General features: G+C 41.8%; 1 protein-coding gene across 1 annotated transcript in view; it reads right to left on the bottom strand.

Annotated features, from left to right (window-relative positions):
- CREBBP (CREB binding lysine acetyltransferase) overlaps positions 1 to 15,399 on the bottom strand; it is a gene marked incomplete at both ends in the record, with an annotated part of 76,399 nt that overhangs the window by 22,944 nt on the left and 38,056 nt on the right. Inside the window, 14 exons of the mRNA XM_079543076.1 lie at positions 122 to 210; positions 683 to 922; positions 1,048 to 1,166; positions 5,157 to 5,343; positions 5,575 to 5,754; positions 6,386 to 6,799; positions 7,971 to 8,159; positions 8,727 to 8,851; positions 9,957 to 10,010; positions 10,185 to 10,377; positions 12,518 to 12,635; positions 13,083 to 13,229; positions 13,707 to 13,806; positions 14,415 to 14,657. Of these exons, the coding sequence (XP_079399202.1) occupies positions 122 to 210; positions 683 to 922; positions 1,048 to 1,166; positions 5,157 to 5,343; positions 5,575 to 5,754; positions 6,386 to 6,799; positions 7,971 to 8,159; positions 8,727 to 8,851; positions 9,957 to 10,010; positions 10,185 to 10,377; positions 12,518 to 12,635; positions 13,083 to 13,229; positions 13,707 to 13,806; positions 14,415 to 14,657 (2,398 nt within the window). The remainder of the gene's footprint in view (positions 1 to 121; positions 211 to 682; positions 923 to 1,047; positions 1,167 to 5,156; positions 5,344 to 5,574; positions 5,755 to 6,385; positions 6,800 to 7,970; positions 8,160 to 8,726; positions 8,852 to 9,956; positions 10,011 to 10,184; positions 10,378 to 12,517; positions 12,636 to 13,082; positions 13,230 to 13,706; positions 13,807 to 14,414; positions 14,658 to 15,399) is intronic.

The raw sequence follows: 15,399 nt of genomic DNA, 5'->3' as shown, positions 1-15,399 counted from the left end.
AAGGAAAGAGAAGGTTAATAATCCTCCTCCACGCTTGCAGACAACACAAACAGTACTGCTTTCCTGAGTAAGGCAAAAGAAAAGGAAAAAAGAAAAACAAGAAAAGCAGCCAAGGACTTACCTATTCTGGTAGCTGTAATAGGCAGCATCACGAGGGATAGTACACAGCTGCTTGCCATAGCAGCACAAGGTCTGTGGAGAAAACTCATACTGCAAAAAAAATGGTGAGAAAGGAAATGTTAAGACGTAATTTTTTATTAATCAAATATCTATTAGGCTAACTTGAGGATATCACAATACATTGTTATTACACTTTCTTAAGCTACTGTAAATATACTAGCAAAGCTCTCTTAATAGAATTATAGTAATTGGCTTTATGAAGTGAAGAGCTGACTTCTCTAACCACCTACTTGATTGCAATGGACAATGGAAGCAAAGACTTTTAGTACTGCTTTGATCAGAAAAGGCCTTCTCTCTCTGAGGGAGATACACACAATGACAGACTAACAGCAAGAAGGATACTACTAATGCTTTTTTTTTAACTCATAGTGTGGTGAAGAAAAGTCCAACTCTTACAAGCCCGTCCATTTCTTATTTCAATTAGAAAAGCTAAGAGACGGCACAAAGCACACGTCTCATCAGTTCAGTCAGCTCTCTGGAAAAGCGTCCCTGGCAGACCTACCTTGCGCCCACAGCAGTAGCCAAGGGATTGCATAACGGGATCAATTTCTTGTTCAAACACCTCTGCAAGTTTAGTGCAAAACTTATAGACCCTGGAAGTCTTGCGATTGTAAAGCCAGGCGTTGTTGAACATCAGCCAGACATCGTCCACATACTGCCAGGGCTCCTGGTACTGCCCCGTATCTAATTTACGTTTGATGGTTGAGAGGTCCATGGGATTCTTCACAATGTCAAAGTAGTCCTTCAAACAAACACACAACGTTTCTCAGATACCGACTGTTCACACCGTGTTGCGCAGAAACAATGAAACGTTTGTGTGAGCAAAGGCACAGCAGTGCAGCACTTGGTGTTTCACTGCCAACTCACCGGAATCCCTAAGAGCTGGGGATCCACGGGCTGCCTGAAAGGCAGAGACTCCGGGTCCTGCCGGTACAGGGCTTCCAGCGTAGGCATCAGCGCCTGGCGCAGCTCCTCGGGTTTGAAAACTGTTAATGAAAGATGGAAAGATTAGGAAAATTCCTGCTGGGTATCCTATCCACTTAATTCCCCTAGAAAAATAAAGAGTTGCTGTAACAAAAAAATCCTACAAGTGATTTTCTCATCTACATTGCTGATTAAAAGCAACATGTATCATCAAGAGACGACTGAGCAGCTTTTGCATTTAATTGAATCATACTAGATTACATTCTCAGTACAGGGGGATAAGAACAATTCAGTGATGCATCTTCCAGAGGATGCGAGATTTATCCAGAAGCAAATTAACCATCAACATGGATGAAGCTTCACCATTCACAGAGGAGATCAACAGCGTATTTTCTCTTTCCCTTCTGACACCGTTAGCTGCTCCTGTGTCAAGATTCTTCCAGTACAGGAATCCCGAAGAGCCAGCTCTTCAGAAGGTAACCAGATGTCTTGAGAGCTGGCACAGGGATTTTCTGGCCATGGCACCCAAACAGTCCCAGTCCAACGGACCGTTAATTGGTTTTGAAAGTGTCAATACCTCCAAGATTTATATGCATCATTACAACCACTTGGCAACAGTGGCATGGCAACAGCCATGTTTCTTTCAATAGTGGATGACAAGGACAAGAAAGGCAATGCATTTTCTGAAAAATAATGATAACTTGGAGAGCTCTTAGAACATCTCAGCAGTGTAATTACATTTATTTCCTTAGGAACAGGGGCTTTAAATAGGGAAGAATGCCTATTATTCAGGAAAAAAAGACGACAACTTAGAAGAGCAGGATGGCATTTAATATTTATCTACCTGGCTGAAATGAGAACAAAACCAATAAAAGGGAGCAATTAGGAGTTCTCTTGAAAGCACTTAAATCAATAGGGCTACAGTGACCCCTTTGAGGCTGATCATTGCTTGTGTTGTTCAGACGGTGCTTTATTAAGATATAAATTGGCTCTGGGAAGGGAAATTTCTGGTAAAAAAAACAATGGATTTTTTAAAATTTACTTATTTTTTTCTTTTTTTATTAGTGTTTTATTTCTGAGAGGATTTCTTCTCATCTCAAAACACTGAAATAAAGCACTGGAAGTTGATGCAACTCAACAGTTTCTGTAGCATTAAGGTCTCAACGCTTTCAGGCACCTGTGGATGCCGAAGCTCCTAGAAATTGTTAGGCAGGATGAAAACTGTCCCTGCAGGGCAAAGGGAAGCTGGAAGACAGTTTGAATGCGCTGCCTGTAACTGGGAGAGGATTGCTGCTTGTTACAAGCGGCAACTAGCAGAGCTCAGCCAGCTAAATCATGGCAAGGGCGATGCAAGCTGCCCGAGGAGCTGCAGCAAGGCCCTGCTGTACGCCTGCATTGAGCCCTCACCAGCTCTGCTCTTATGGCACCAAGCAATACGGCCGTCACTTCAGCTGTTCCACCACCTCACTCCCGACAACAGTGATTTGCTTCCGCTGCACAGACACTTTCCCATGGAAAGAATCCTAATACGTACTCTCAAAACTGTATAAACAAAGTTGTACTCCAGAATTTGAGAACAGTGGGAAATACAGTCTAAGTATTCTGTCTTGTTTCTGCAACTGTTCATTCATGTACTTTATAGATTTGATAATCCAAATGACCTCATTTATTTGAAAGTCAGAAAGTCTCTTTAATGATCTATTCTGGACATCTGTTTGACTCTGCTGTACGAAGTTTCCCTGCACTGACCCACACAGCAACACACCACTAGCTCGAGCATCCCTCCAAGCACATCTGATCTCACTTTAAATCGGAACAACAGAGCTTCAGCAGAACTTCTGTTCAGTTCCTTAAAGACTGATGATCGTTCCTGAGAACATTTATCATCTACTTTCATTTTGGTTTAAAATACAGATGTATTCAAAATCCAGTTATTCAGAGCTATGACTTCACCTAAGAATATAAAGAAAAGTCGCCTTCATCTTTAGCTCCTAAGGTGGTGACTAATAACATAGCATTGGAACACAGCTTCTTTCTATAGGCAGATCTTACAGGAAAGTCACCGTTCTCTCCTCTTCCTCAATTATATGCCCTTGGTTCTCCTCCTGCAGTACATCTCTGTGAGGAGCTGGCACACCCAGTTATCCCAATTTTGTCTGGGGTGTGTAGGTGGTAAGAAGAAAGAGGGATCTCTGCCTGCACCATGATGTGCTACCTGCCACAGAAGAGCAAGATGCTCCCTTTTTTAACTTTTAAAAAAAGTTTCATTTCCACAAATAGGAAATTCTGCTTATAATTACTAAGGAGAAAATTCTGAAAGGAAGACGAAGACATCTTCAAAATACACCCGGGAAGCTTCACTCAAACCAGGCCTTGCATCATTATGACTTATAATAAAGGAAAAAAACAATAAAATTCATCTTGCAGGCCATCAAGCTGTAAGGCAGGCAGCTACGATGAGAAGAGGTGACAGGATCACTTTTTCTTTTGAGAAAACTGCAAGGGAAGAGGCAAGCGAACAAAAGCCTTCCCTTCAATCTCCAGTGCTCAATACAACTGGTTGTGTGGGGTACTGATAGACTCCAACTGCACAGCAGAAGCCACTCAAAAAGACACTCCTTTAAAGGCACAGGTGAATCTGTTCAAACACAAACACACCTGGTGACTGTTTGCTAAATCTCACAGCACACACCCTACAACCACTTCCAGCTCTGAGACTCTGCCCATAGCAGCTGCAGCATCAATCTGCATCCCAGGTCACTCTGGAGTGCAGCTCTTCATCCCTCCCATGCTATCAGGAGCCTCAAATACCAATGGAAAATGAAACCAATGTAACAAATGAAAAAGCATGAGACGAGTCTCATAAGCAGTTTTAAGATACCATAAAACCTTTAAGCACACTTCACTGTATTTGCTCTTGAATACCTCTTGGTTTATTTTGTGTTTAAATGCAAACGCTCCGTTAAAGTTGGATGAACTACTTGGTGAGAAAATGGCTCAGCTTAAAATTGTGCATGCAGCTGTACCTGCCAGGGCTGCACATAAATTACTCTATATGGCTACTTAGCGACAGTATTTCTAAGACAAGAACTGTGTTACTAAATGAGGTGCTGGAAACACACAGTAACCCAGCCTGAATCACCAGAATGACAAGGTACTGCTCTGCAAGAAATCTTCTCCCAGCTACTGCCTCCATTTACTTGCAAGAATACTGAAGGAGAAGCAATGATTCTTTCCACTGGGACTCAACTTGTTTATAATTGTTAGTTTGAAACGGGCTCTACAGCTCACTCTAGTTTGGCTGGCACACTGTGCTACAAACAGAAATGAACACCTACAGGAAAACGTGCTTTATTATAAGACTATGTCTAATAATTAAATACGATACAAGGTATATTTGTAAGAGATCAAGATTCAAGCTGTACAAACTAAAACTATGTTTTCTTGATCACATTCACACATCTGTAAAGTTCTTCTAATGTAATCACATGTAGTTTCCTTTGAAAGTAAGGACAAAATGAAATAGAATGCAACTTCCCATTTTCTTTTTTTTGACATTTACATTATGTTGAAAGCTTACCTTTGGTCAAAAACTGAACACAGAAACAGTCATCTCAAAAAAACAAGTGTCGAGACAGCTAAGGTTTTGAGTTTGAGTCCAAAAAACCTTATCTTGCCTTTGTTACAAAAAGAAGTAATTTATTTTTGGCCGTTTTCTTTAGTAATGGATATTTCTTGTTTTTCCGCATCTACACTGAGCTACTGGGAAAGAGTTCTGGCCCAGACGTAGAGGGAGAGATTCATGCACGTCACCCAAGCAGCAACCACTGCCTTACCTCCTTGGTCCTTCTGGGCAGAAAGTGGAACAGCGAGGACACTGCTGGCATTAAGAACACAACACGCTACTCTCACCTCTGATTTGAGTAACATTAGAGGAATTCTACTTTCAGAAATAAACAAACCCCTCCCAGCAGGAACAAAGACCGCAGAAAACGGAAGGGCCGCATCAAACAAAGTATGCAAGAAAAAAGAATCAGTTTTCATACACGTACTTTTCTTGCGGGGCTGAGACGGTGATGTGGATTGTGAACTGGTTCCATTAGTGCCACTTTCCTCTTCCTCCTTGGCATCTACTTTTATTTCAGGCTTCTTTTCTTCTATTTCCATTGGCTCTTGTTTCAGCTCAGTTCCATCTGTTTCCTCTTTTGTTTGTGAAGATCCTTGTAAATCCTCCTCCACCTTAAGAAAGGAGGCAACAAGGTGCATTGTTACATCTGTGACTCAGGCCTCAGTCATTCAAATATTAGCTTATGAGATTGTCAAAGCACTCTCCATCCATGGCTTTCCTCAGGACAGTTACTTTCCAGTAACTACCCTCTTCTCGCCCCTTAGCTCATCAATTCAGACATATCATCAAGTGCTTTTATATCTATCACTGCTTTCAGTTAAGCTGTATAGAATCTCATTTACCTCAGTCTTAGCTTCCACTTGTGTCTCACTAGTCTCTGGCTCAGTTTCTTCAGTTTTAACTTCTGATTTGCTTTCTAGCATTGGTGCATCTGGTCCTAGTTGCTGGGAATTCGTATCAGCACTAGCAACTGAGGCAGGGGTGGGGACCCTGTTATCAATACTAGCTGCTGCCTGGGATAGCTGTTGTAAAAACAGTACAAAAGAAAGACACTGCATATATAGAAATATTTTCCTTTACTAAAAAATGAACAGCACAAAAAAGAGACATGAGATGATATTCCAAAACAGTGCAGAACATGGATATAGGAGCTCACTGTAGTCAAGTTTCCACAGAACACATTCAGTAACTCTGCTTTACAGAGTAAGAGCAAAGGAAGATCTCTGCTCCAAACAAAGAGGCTTCTTTTACAGAGAAAACACCTGCCCAGTAAAACATGGTATATTCCTCCTCACTACAAAGCTTAAAAGAAAAAAGCCTACGCAAATTTTATGATCAGAAAAGACTGATTCTGATTAAGGCCAAATATTATATTAGGCCAGATATTCCTCATCTTTCTAAACACTGCTGCCATTTTTACTTTGAGCAGATTGAAGTCATTCATTATGCCCCCCCTCCTTCAAACAATGCTGAGATAATCTGAACACACGTTTTTACATATCTGTACAAGGAATCCTTTGCTCTGAAGTAGAAGCTAGAATCGACAGCCATACAACGTAGGGACTCTACACATTGGCCATGCGGTGCTATACATAGGGAGGACTTCTGTGGAACGCCACGACACAAGAGGAAACACAAGTGGCTGATACTTACTGGAGTGCCAGGTGGCTGTGCCTGCACAGATGTTGGCTGTTGCTGGGATGGCTGTGGGGTTGGCACAGACTGGGGCTGAACCGGGGTCTGAGGCTGCGGTGTGACTTGAGCCTGCGCTGCAGTCTGCCCCGTAGGCGTGCTTTGTGTTTGGGTCGCGTTGGGAACAGAACCCGGGGTCGGTGTAGGGGTTTGTCCTGAAGATGAGACTGGTGTGGATGGCTGAGTGGGTGCTGCTGGCTGAGGAGGAGTCATTCCAGTCGGTGTTTGGTGCTGAATAGGCGGCATCCCAGCAGCAGTGGACACGGGAGGTGTAGTCTGATGCAGAGGTGGCTGGGTCACTGGTGGGCATAGCTGACCACCCTGTGGTCCTAGCATGTTCATGGAGTTGGGAAGAGCAGCACTGGGAACCTGCCCCTGCTGGAGGGAAAGAGATCTTCTTACAGACACATCACTCCCAAAACTCTGGGAATCACAATCAACGTTTAAGCACTGACATAATCCTTAAAACACATCTAACTGTGCCATGCAGATGACTGTTCTCTCATTTTCCTAATCATTTCTGTCAGCTTTTATTCAAAGACCTTGATGCTAAACTTAGTTGTGCCTCACGCATCACTTTCCACAAACACTACCAGTGCACAGAAGGAATCCTCACAGTCTCTGAGTAACACAAATCTGCAGACAGTCTCTAAATCATGTCATTAGCTGGGCAAAGGTCTCACTTTGCATACAAAACAGTTTCATGCGAATACACACTCTAGCTCAGGACTAGCAGCCCTGCTCTGGAAAAGAACTCAACACATTTAACGGCTGCCCTATTGCAAAACACAAGGCTTAAGATGCTTTTTTTGCTTTTAATTTAAATTAAAACTTACTTCTATATTGCCTATGTAAAGTCAGTTGTAAGAAACAAAAGTTCAGGATTCTGTTGTTTGTTTTTCCCTGACGAAGTTGGTCAAGTAACTGAACCAGGGTCCAAGAATTTACAGGTGCTTCATTGTGAGGCTGTTCAAAACTTGCCTTGAGCTAAGTCTCACGATCTAAGTTTCCTCTCATTCGATGATGGACCACAGAACCTCAGAGATCTCAGCTAACCTACTTTACTCGTAAACCAGGCAAAAAACAAACAAGAAAAATACAACACCCAACAAATCTCTTCCTCTGACATCATCCATGATCATCCATGAGCCCTTACTCCACAGCAGCAACAAAAGATCTACTCGTTGGAAAATGTTTTCTGCTTGGAAGTAGGGAGGTTACAAAAGATTTCAGAAGACCTTTCCCAGCCACTTCACTGTAATTCTTGATTTAAAGTGGGCTAATAAAGCCCAAGCAAACCCAGAGGTGTGTGTTCATATGTGCCCCACAAACAATTTCTAATATTCTCCTGAGCATCTCAAACAGCATATTTTTTAGAATTTACATTGGGAATTACAGGACATTGCCCAGTTAGCATATGGAGGTAATGCTCCTGGAAGTAATGAATTACTGCAATAAACAACGATGCACAGAGATACGCAAATAAAATACATCAGACCAAAATTATGAAGAGCATTTAATGCAGGTATTAGAAAATACATCGTACCTGTGCCACCCCTGCCTGGGCTGCTGACTGACCCATGCCAACATTGTTCACATTCATAGCCCCTGTGGAAGCTGGAAACTGATTCTGAGGCAGGAATTGGTTCTGGGTAGGAGCCTGACCCATCATGTTGTTGGAATGGGCTCCCATCATGTTCTGTGGCTGAGGCATTCGGGAAGGAGACATTGCCATCTAGAAGTCAACACCAAAATAAAGATGTTAACATTTTTTATCATGCAGCAAGACGAAGGAAAATACCATCAAAGTAATGAGGCAAAAGATGTGACAAAAAATAAAACGAAAAATGCCTTCAGTAAACCAAATGGAAGTGGGCATATGCACATAATGTTAGCATTTGTTTCATGGTATTCAAGAGGGCGTTACTTTGATACAATCTAATATTCAAATTATACTAACACTTTAAATGTATAGGTGTTTTTTTTTTTCCCTGAAGAATAAAAACATGTTTTCTTGGAGGAATAAAGTACACGTACTGCAGCGAAACAGCTCCTGAAAGGACTCTGCTCTTCCACAGACCTGCAGAATATTGCAACTCTGCTATTTACCTCTCCAAAGACATTCTTTTAAGACACGTAAATAGTGAAAACAAATGCCTCAACAGAAGCTTGACAGACTCGGTGCATGTTCATGAAATTATCCTACAATTTACTGTGTGACACGGCCTTTTCAGAACAGCGTTAACGCTGTTAAAGATCATCAACCAATTCTGAGAAGAGCTGGGTAACAACAAGTACGAACCGCAGGAACAGCGCCCATGTTGTTCATCTGTACAGGATGGTTCATTGGAGAAGCTGCACGGGGTCCCATGGGTGCTTGTGACATCTGTACATTCCCCATGGACATGGGGTTAAACTGATTCATTCCTGCAAATGCACCCCCAAAACAACTCATTAGGAACAAGTCATCACAAATCACCTATTATTTATGACACTACTATAAAATTCGCATTTCTTATGGCTAAAATTTAACTGCCCTCCACATCACCTTTTTCCTTGAATGTTGCTTAAATTACTTGGCTTAAGAAAGAAAGCAAGATGCAAAAAATGTTTAGAAGAATGCCAGTTAAGGAGTGTATAATTAATGGTGGCTTAATGGTGAGCAGTGTGGATGATCTGTAAAGACACAATGCTGTATATAATAATATAGGATGGTTTACTGATATAAAGTAATTGGGGATACTCTTCTGAGGGAAGCTGAAACGTCTGTAAGTCTGAGGCTTGGACTCTTTGGGAGAAAGCTACCCACAATCCCATAGCCCTAAATTAGTGATGGCAAACATCAGTTGCACAAAAAAGACAAGAATGCCTTTTTAAATCTACTTTCTCACCAGAAACCAAGACAGAATACTGTCAGTTACACACATTCCAGGATGTGCAGGACTAAAGTGATAAGTTTCCAGCCACAGGTGCATTTGGGGCTTATTCAGTGATAAAAACATACCGAAGCTCTCCTGCTCTGCAGTTAACATATCTCTCCGTGCCCTCTCCTCTTTTTGAAACAACTGAACTACTTCTCAGTCACTAGCAAAGTACTGAGCATCTACTGACTTAGATTTACCTTGGATATAAAGAAAAAATATATTACAGTGAGGGTGGCAAGGCAGTGGAGCAGACTGCCCAGAGATTTGGTTGGTGTGGTTGATGTCTCATCCCTACAGACTTTCAAGGCAAGGCTGGATCAGGCCCTGAGCAACCTGACCTAGCTGTGCTGTCCTGGCTCACTGCGGGGGAGTTGGACCAGATGGCCCTCAGAGGTCCCTTCCAACTCTAAGGATTCCATGATTCTATGACTGCACTGAGACTGTTGCTGTCTCAGAGCAACAACAAAGAACAGTGCTGAAAAAGGGAGACCCAGTAGTTCCCCCCCCACTCCCAAGTGCAATTCCAAGATCAAAAGAGACGATCAGCATTCCCCCTAATGCTTTATATTGCACCCACAAAGCGTTGTTAGAGAAGAAAACACAGATACCTTGAGAAACCTGCATACGACTTATAGGCACAGTTGTCATGGACATCGGCCCATCTGCAACAGAAACAGATACATGGTCAGAGAAAAGACTCAGTGTCTGAACACGAGATTAGTCCGAAAAGCACAGGGGCACAAACCCTGCAAGGCTGCAGCCGAAGCGTAAGAGCCAAAACCCCTGTTGCCCCACTTTGCTTTCCCTGGTGCCTACCCCGATGCAGAAGCACTTACTGGGAGGCCTCACAGGCTGTGCCTGGCCCATGGCAGCAGCCACCTGTGGGATGCCAGGGGGCTGAGGCCCTGGCGTCTGTAAGGCTGGCTGCGTTCCCAAGATCCCTTGTTTATGCAGACGAGACCTCCGCTTCTCTTCGAGCTCCTTTTGTATCTTGTAGATTTTTTCTGCTAATAAGTGATAATATTCATCCTAAAAAAGAAAAATAGCACTCGACGTCAAGTACCAGAAAGCAGTGACAGAAACCATGCAAGTCTACCTGAATAGTCAGCTGATTTGCTTTTGTTTCAGTTTTTAATTCATGCACCTGCCAAGCTGAACAGGAACTACTTCTTTTCAGAATTGTCAAATCAAGACAGTCTCATCCCTGCTTTAACCCAGATAAGCAAAACCAAGCTCCCAGGAAACACTTAGGAGACTCGGCTTCATGACTATTCACTGCACCTACTTTGTGCAGATTAGCAGACAAAGGAGGAGACTACAGGGCCTCTGTTGCTTGTAGAAAGCAAGATTCAGTTTCTACATGTTAATGATTTTTAAACAATATTTTCCTAACAAGCATTTCCACTAACGCACAGACAAAACAAAAAGATGTCCCTGGAAACACAGTTATGCAAAACAAACTTCTGGAGATAGGTGTTAAGGACAGATCAGTTCTTAAATAAAGATGGGAACTGCTTTTCCTAAAGGGTCTGATTACCGACAGGCATTGCAGGGAATAAGCAAAACCAAACAAAACCTCAGAGGAATGGAGAAAAATCAGTGAAAAATAATCCTCAGGCACAGACAGCTAAGCACTACATCTGCACAAGACAAAAAAGAAATCCATTTTACTGAATCTACCCTGACAACAGATCAAATAAGGCACTCACACTGCACAGCAAGGGACACAATTTTGCCTGCCAGCAATTGCTGGACACATCTGCCAAGCGTGAGATCACACACCTGTTAAAGGCAAAAATAATGCCACAAAGCCCTAAGAGCACGTTTATTCTGTGGGACACCCCTGCCTGTGAACCCAGTGTTACACGGAGCCAAGGCTCAGCAATGTATTTGTCTCAGAATCGTTTTATCCGTATCAAACTGAACTAGAATTGGTTATTACAGCAGGATCCAGCTCACTTCAGAAAATCAGGATGAGATGAGTACCCCTCATGAGCCTTGTTAAGAAAGCCCAGCCTGCTGTCCACTCCAAAAGCACAAGGAGCCCCTTTTTCTGCTGAACGCTTCACCTTCCTACTTGTGCATTTAAGACTGTGCTACTTTCATATCACAAAGACTCCTGAAAAGGGATGTATTTACAGGGAGCACATATTAGTATGCAGTTTGACACCTAATACTGACCCATTTTTCAATGTCAAAGCAAAACTAATGCTCCTCAAGAAGAAAGATCGAATTCCCCATGCAATCACGCAGAATGTCTTAACTATTCCCTTCTTCCAAATTCACTGCTTTGGAGCCAAGTTAAACAAGTTCCCATAAAGGAGTCTTGTGCCTACAAGGCTCTGACAGCTGTTCTACGTGATGAAGAGAAGATACTTCTGGGTATGTGCCTCTTATCTAATGACAATACCCCAGCATTCTAAACAGGTAAGATTTCATTAGCTATCAGTACAGCACTACTGTTTTTACCTGATGAAAACTTTCAGGGAGTGGTTCCTTTAAGGTGGCAAAACTGCACTGACATAAAGAAATACCATGTTCACTGTGAACCAACAGGGTTTTGTTTTCTGAGTAATACAGATTTGAGCTGACACCTCACTGGAGACAAAGAATTCATGAACAGGTAATTCTGACTTGCTTCCCATGCACAGGACAAACACAGGCAAACTGATCTCTTATTCCGTTAGCTGAAACTGCTAGTTGTCTTCGCCAAATCACCCTCAATGCTGCTGAGTAGCAGAGAAATTAATACAACACTGTAGGTAAAAGGTAAGCAGCTTAACATGACTGGGTCCTAAACAAAAGCTCCAATGGTAAAGAGGCATCAGAATTCTTATCTACAGAGACTTCCATAAAATGGAACGTCAGCAAGGGAGGCATCAAGAACTGTAAGCTGTGCTCAAGTTTTCTTGTGCATCAGTCAGACTTTCAGGGGAATGGAAAATGGCCAGCACAATGTTGTTTTCACAGACCTGCAGGAGGTCAATTAGTTTGGAGTGATGTTAATCAGAGAGCAAGGTGCCACACAAACACTGCCACAGACAGAAAGCATGACTCCACTCATCAACACAACGTTGAAATTATTTTCTGTGGGTTTCCTTATGCTTCTAAGATTGGCAATACAACAGCCCTTGAACACATTATGGATACCCAGACTGAAGCAACCTACCCTACTGTTGGCAGATTCATACATATCTCCTTCAACTTTCCTTGCATAAGCCACCAAGTTCTCCATGCGGCGATCCTTCAGTGCTGCCGGATCCGGAGTGGGGAAGATGGCTTGGACACTACAAGAGATGAGAGAGAATAAAAATTCCTCACAGAAAAACTGGTAATTCTATACAGCTTTATAACCTTCACTCAGCACGTTCCCTTATACATCAGAGATGTAAAAATGTATCAAAACTGATTAAAATAGAATCTATGTTGTATTATTCCCCACAAGTTTAAAGCAAATCCAGTGATAAAAGAATGCGAGGTTTGATAATCCGGAATCTAAATACTTCTGTTTATTACAGCAGAACAAATTTACTAACCATATAAACTACTTCATCCCTTAATGAGCAAGGAGAATGAACCAAGGAGGAGAGTTAAAGACAGTGGCTCACTGTCAATGGCACAGTGTCAAGAGCACCACTACTTTCTCATTAACAACTTCCCAGCTAGGAGAACTGCAATACTGAAATTACTTAAAAATATTCAGGAAAAAATCCGTGGTCTTAGTGAATACTTACAGTTTATGCACTAAATGATTGCGCAGGTCCTGAGTGACATGTTCATGCCATGCTTTCCTTACCCCGGTGCTAGAAGGAGGCGCAGCTGTTGGCATTGAGCTGAGGTTTCCAACATTGCCAGAATTTGTGCCATCATTCATGAGGGGGCTAAAGCAAAGAGAGGAAGGGGCTGTTAAAGAATGCAAGTCTCTGTAGTATGTCTGATGCAAAAGTAGTTTTTAATTGCTTTCACTTGTAGTTATTGCATCAAACATTCTGTAAGTAAAATACCGATAGCAACTCAACGAGCTACAAAGCATACAGCAGCAAAGCCCAGGAGCTTAAAAGACATGATAAAAAAAATCGTATCTGCTAAGGTATTTGTACATTTAAAAATACAACACATTCTTCCCTTCAGAATTTATTTAAAACCACTAAATGTTCTGGGGATCTCCTGGTGAACTCTTCTGGGGATCTCTAAAGTGGTAGATGTAGAACTGAAACATGAAAGAAGAGAGTAGCTATAGATGTGACTGATCACTTCAAGCAGCAATGCAATTAGTTTCTAAAGCACGCTCTTTATTTACATTCATAAAGCATGAAAATAAATATTTAAGTGAGCAAGAGTGAAAATGTGTGCATTACTTATTTGTCCCAAGGGATGTTGGAAGAGCAGTTTCAGAAATTAGACTAGCTTGCTGGTCTGTTGTTATTCCTCCTGTGGGAAGGTTCATCTGGTTGGCTCCTTTGAGACAAAATCAAACGTCATTCGTACCTGGTTCACCATTTTGACAACAGCACAAAACTACATTTAACAGACAACTGGTTAGCCAAATAAATAGTGTGCCAAACAGGCACTTTTATGTTAGTTCCCACTGTGGTGCATATGCACAGCTACTGCATATGCTAATTTCAGTTTGAACATCTTCTCCTAGAAAACAACTAGTTTATGAACATTTAAGTCATAACCTTTAAATATTAGTTCTAGAGGGCAGAAAGATGATAATAACAACTAAGTTCCTGAAAGAAGATAGCATTTGTGATCGTCTGCTAGAGCAAATAACAAACAAAAATTCTGACAGAATTCTATCTAATCATCTTAGACAGCAAAAAGCTGTGGACTGCACTTCAGAAGGAACTTAATCCACTACCATTTGGCAGAAGGAATACATACAAAGCTTTCTAATATTCAGACATAAATGAATGTTAGTGTTTAAATAGTATAATTTTTAAGTTGCTAATCAGCATTAACGGAAAGTCACCACTCTGCTCCTGTGAAATACAATTCATCCCAAAAAATCCATAGTTTGGTTTATTTAAACGCCTTCGTTTCTTGGTATTTTTTCCACCTACCCAATGCATTAATGGTCCTCATTTGCTGGTGAGCCTGAGGCTGTGCTGGCTGTTGGCCTTGTACCTGGGGCTGCAACTGTGTCTGAGGCTGGTTGCCATATGGGAGTCCAAGAGCAGCATAGGCTCGTTGCATGGAGCTGGGGTCAATCGGATTAGGATTACTTAGCGATGGATTATTCTGCTGGCCTGTTCCAACTGAACCAATGGAATTCTGCATTCCACCAGCTGGAGACCCTAAGAGGGCTATAAAAAGAATAATAGAAAATTGAAACATCAGTGAGGACAATCAAAAACACGATCCCATGAATCAGCAGAATACATGCAGTTACATGCTATATATTTTTGTTCCAAAGGCCTGAATGACGCCCGAGATGCCAAGAGGGAAACTGACTCTGAATCCACAGGACAGAAATTACCAAAGCAACTGATGCACACAGGCTAAAGAAGTGCTGTAAGGTTTAGGAGACAAGCCCATAATTACCATACTACACATGAAGCACAGACTCTAAGGTGAAGTTGAATAGCCTACTTGGAAGGGTAGACCAAAGAAAAAAAAATCCTCTACTACTTTCCTTCTAACCAATTCTACTTTAGGTCAAAATATTTGGCACCAGAAAAGAGATCCTGAATTAAGGATCAGCACGTTGGACACAAAGCTAGTATTGAACACCTGCTGGTAGGAATTTTCATTCTCAACAATCATTGGATGAATTGGCTGAAGGATGAAGAAGTTAGTCTATAACCAAAAGTTTTTCAGAGTGACAAAAAGCCCTGGTACGTTTCAGACCGTAGTTATAGAATCTAAATCAATGTGGAGAGTCAAAGCCTGCTGCAGGTTTTGGTAAGCAACTTCTGTCATAGTATTTAGGTACTCAGTAATCTGTACGACCACCACAACCAACTGACTACTCTCACCACAACGATGTATGAAAGAGCCATTTTCCACGTTAGACAGGAAATTGAAACTACAAGGAAAAGCAGTTTA

The sequence above is a fragment of the Tetrao urogallus genome (assembly GCF_951394365.1).
Source record: "Tetrao urogallus genome assembly, chromosome: 15".
Lineage (NCBI taxonomy): Eukaryota > Metazoa > Chordata > Aves > Galliformes > Phasianidae > Tetrao > Tetrao urogallus.
The sequence above is the reverse complement of the archived record's forward strand: the minus strand, read 5'-3'. Positions and strand labels throughout refer to the sequence as shown.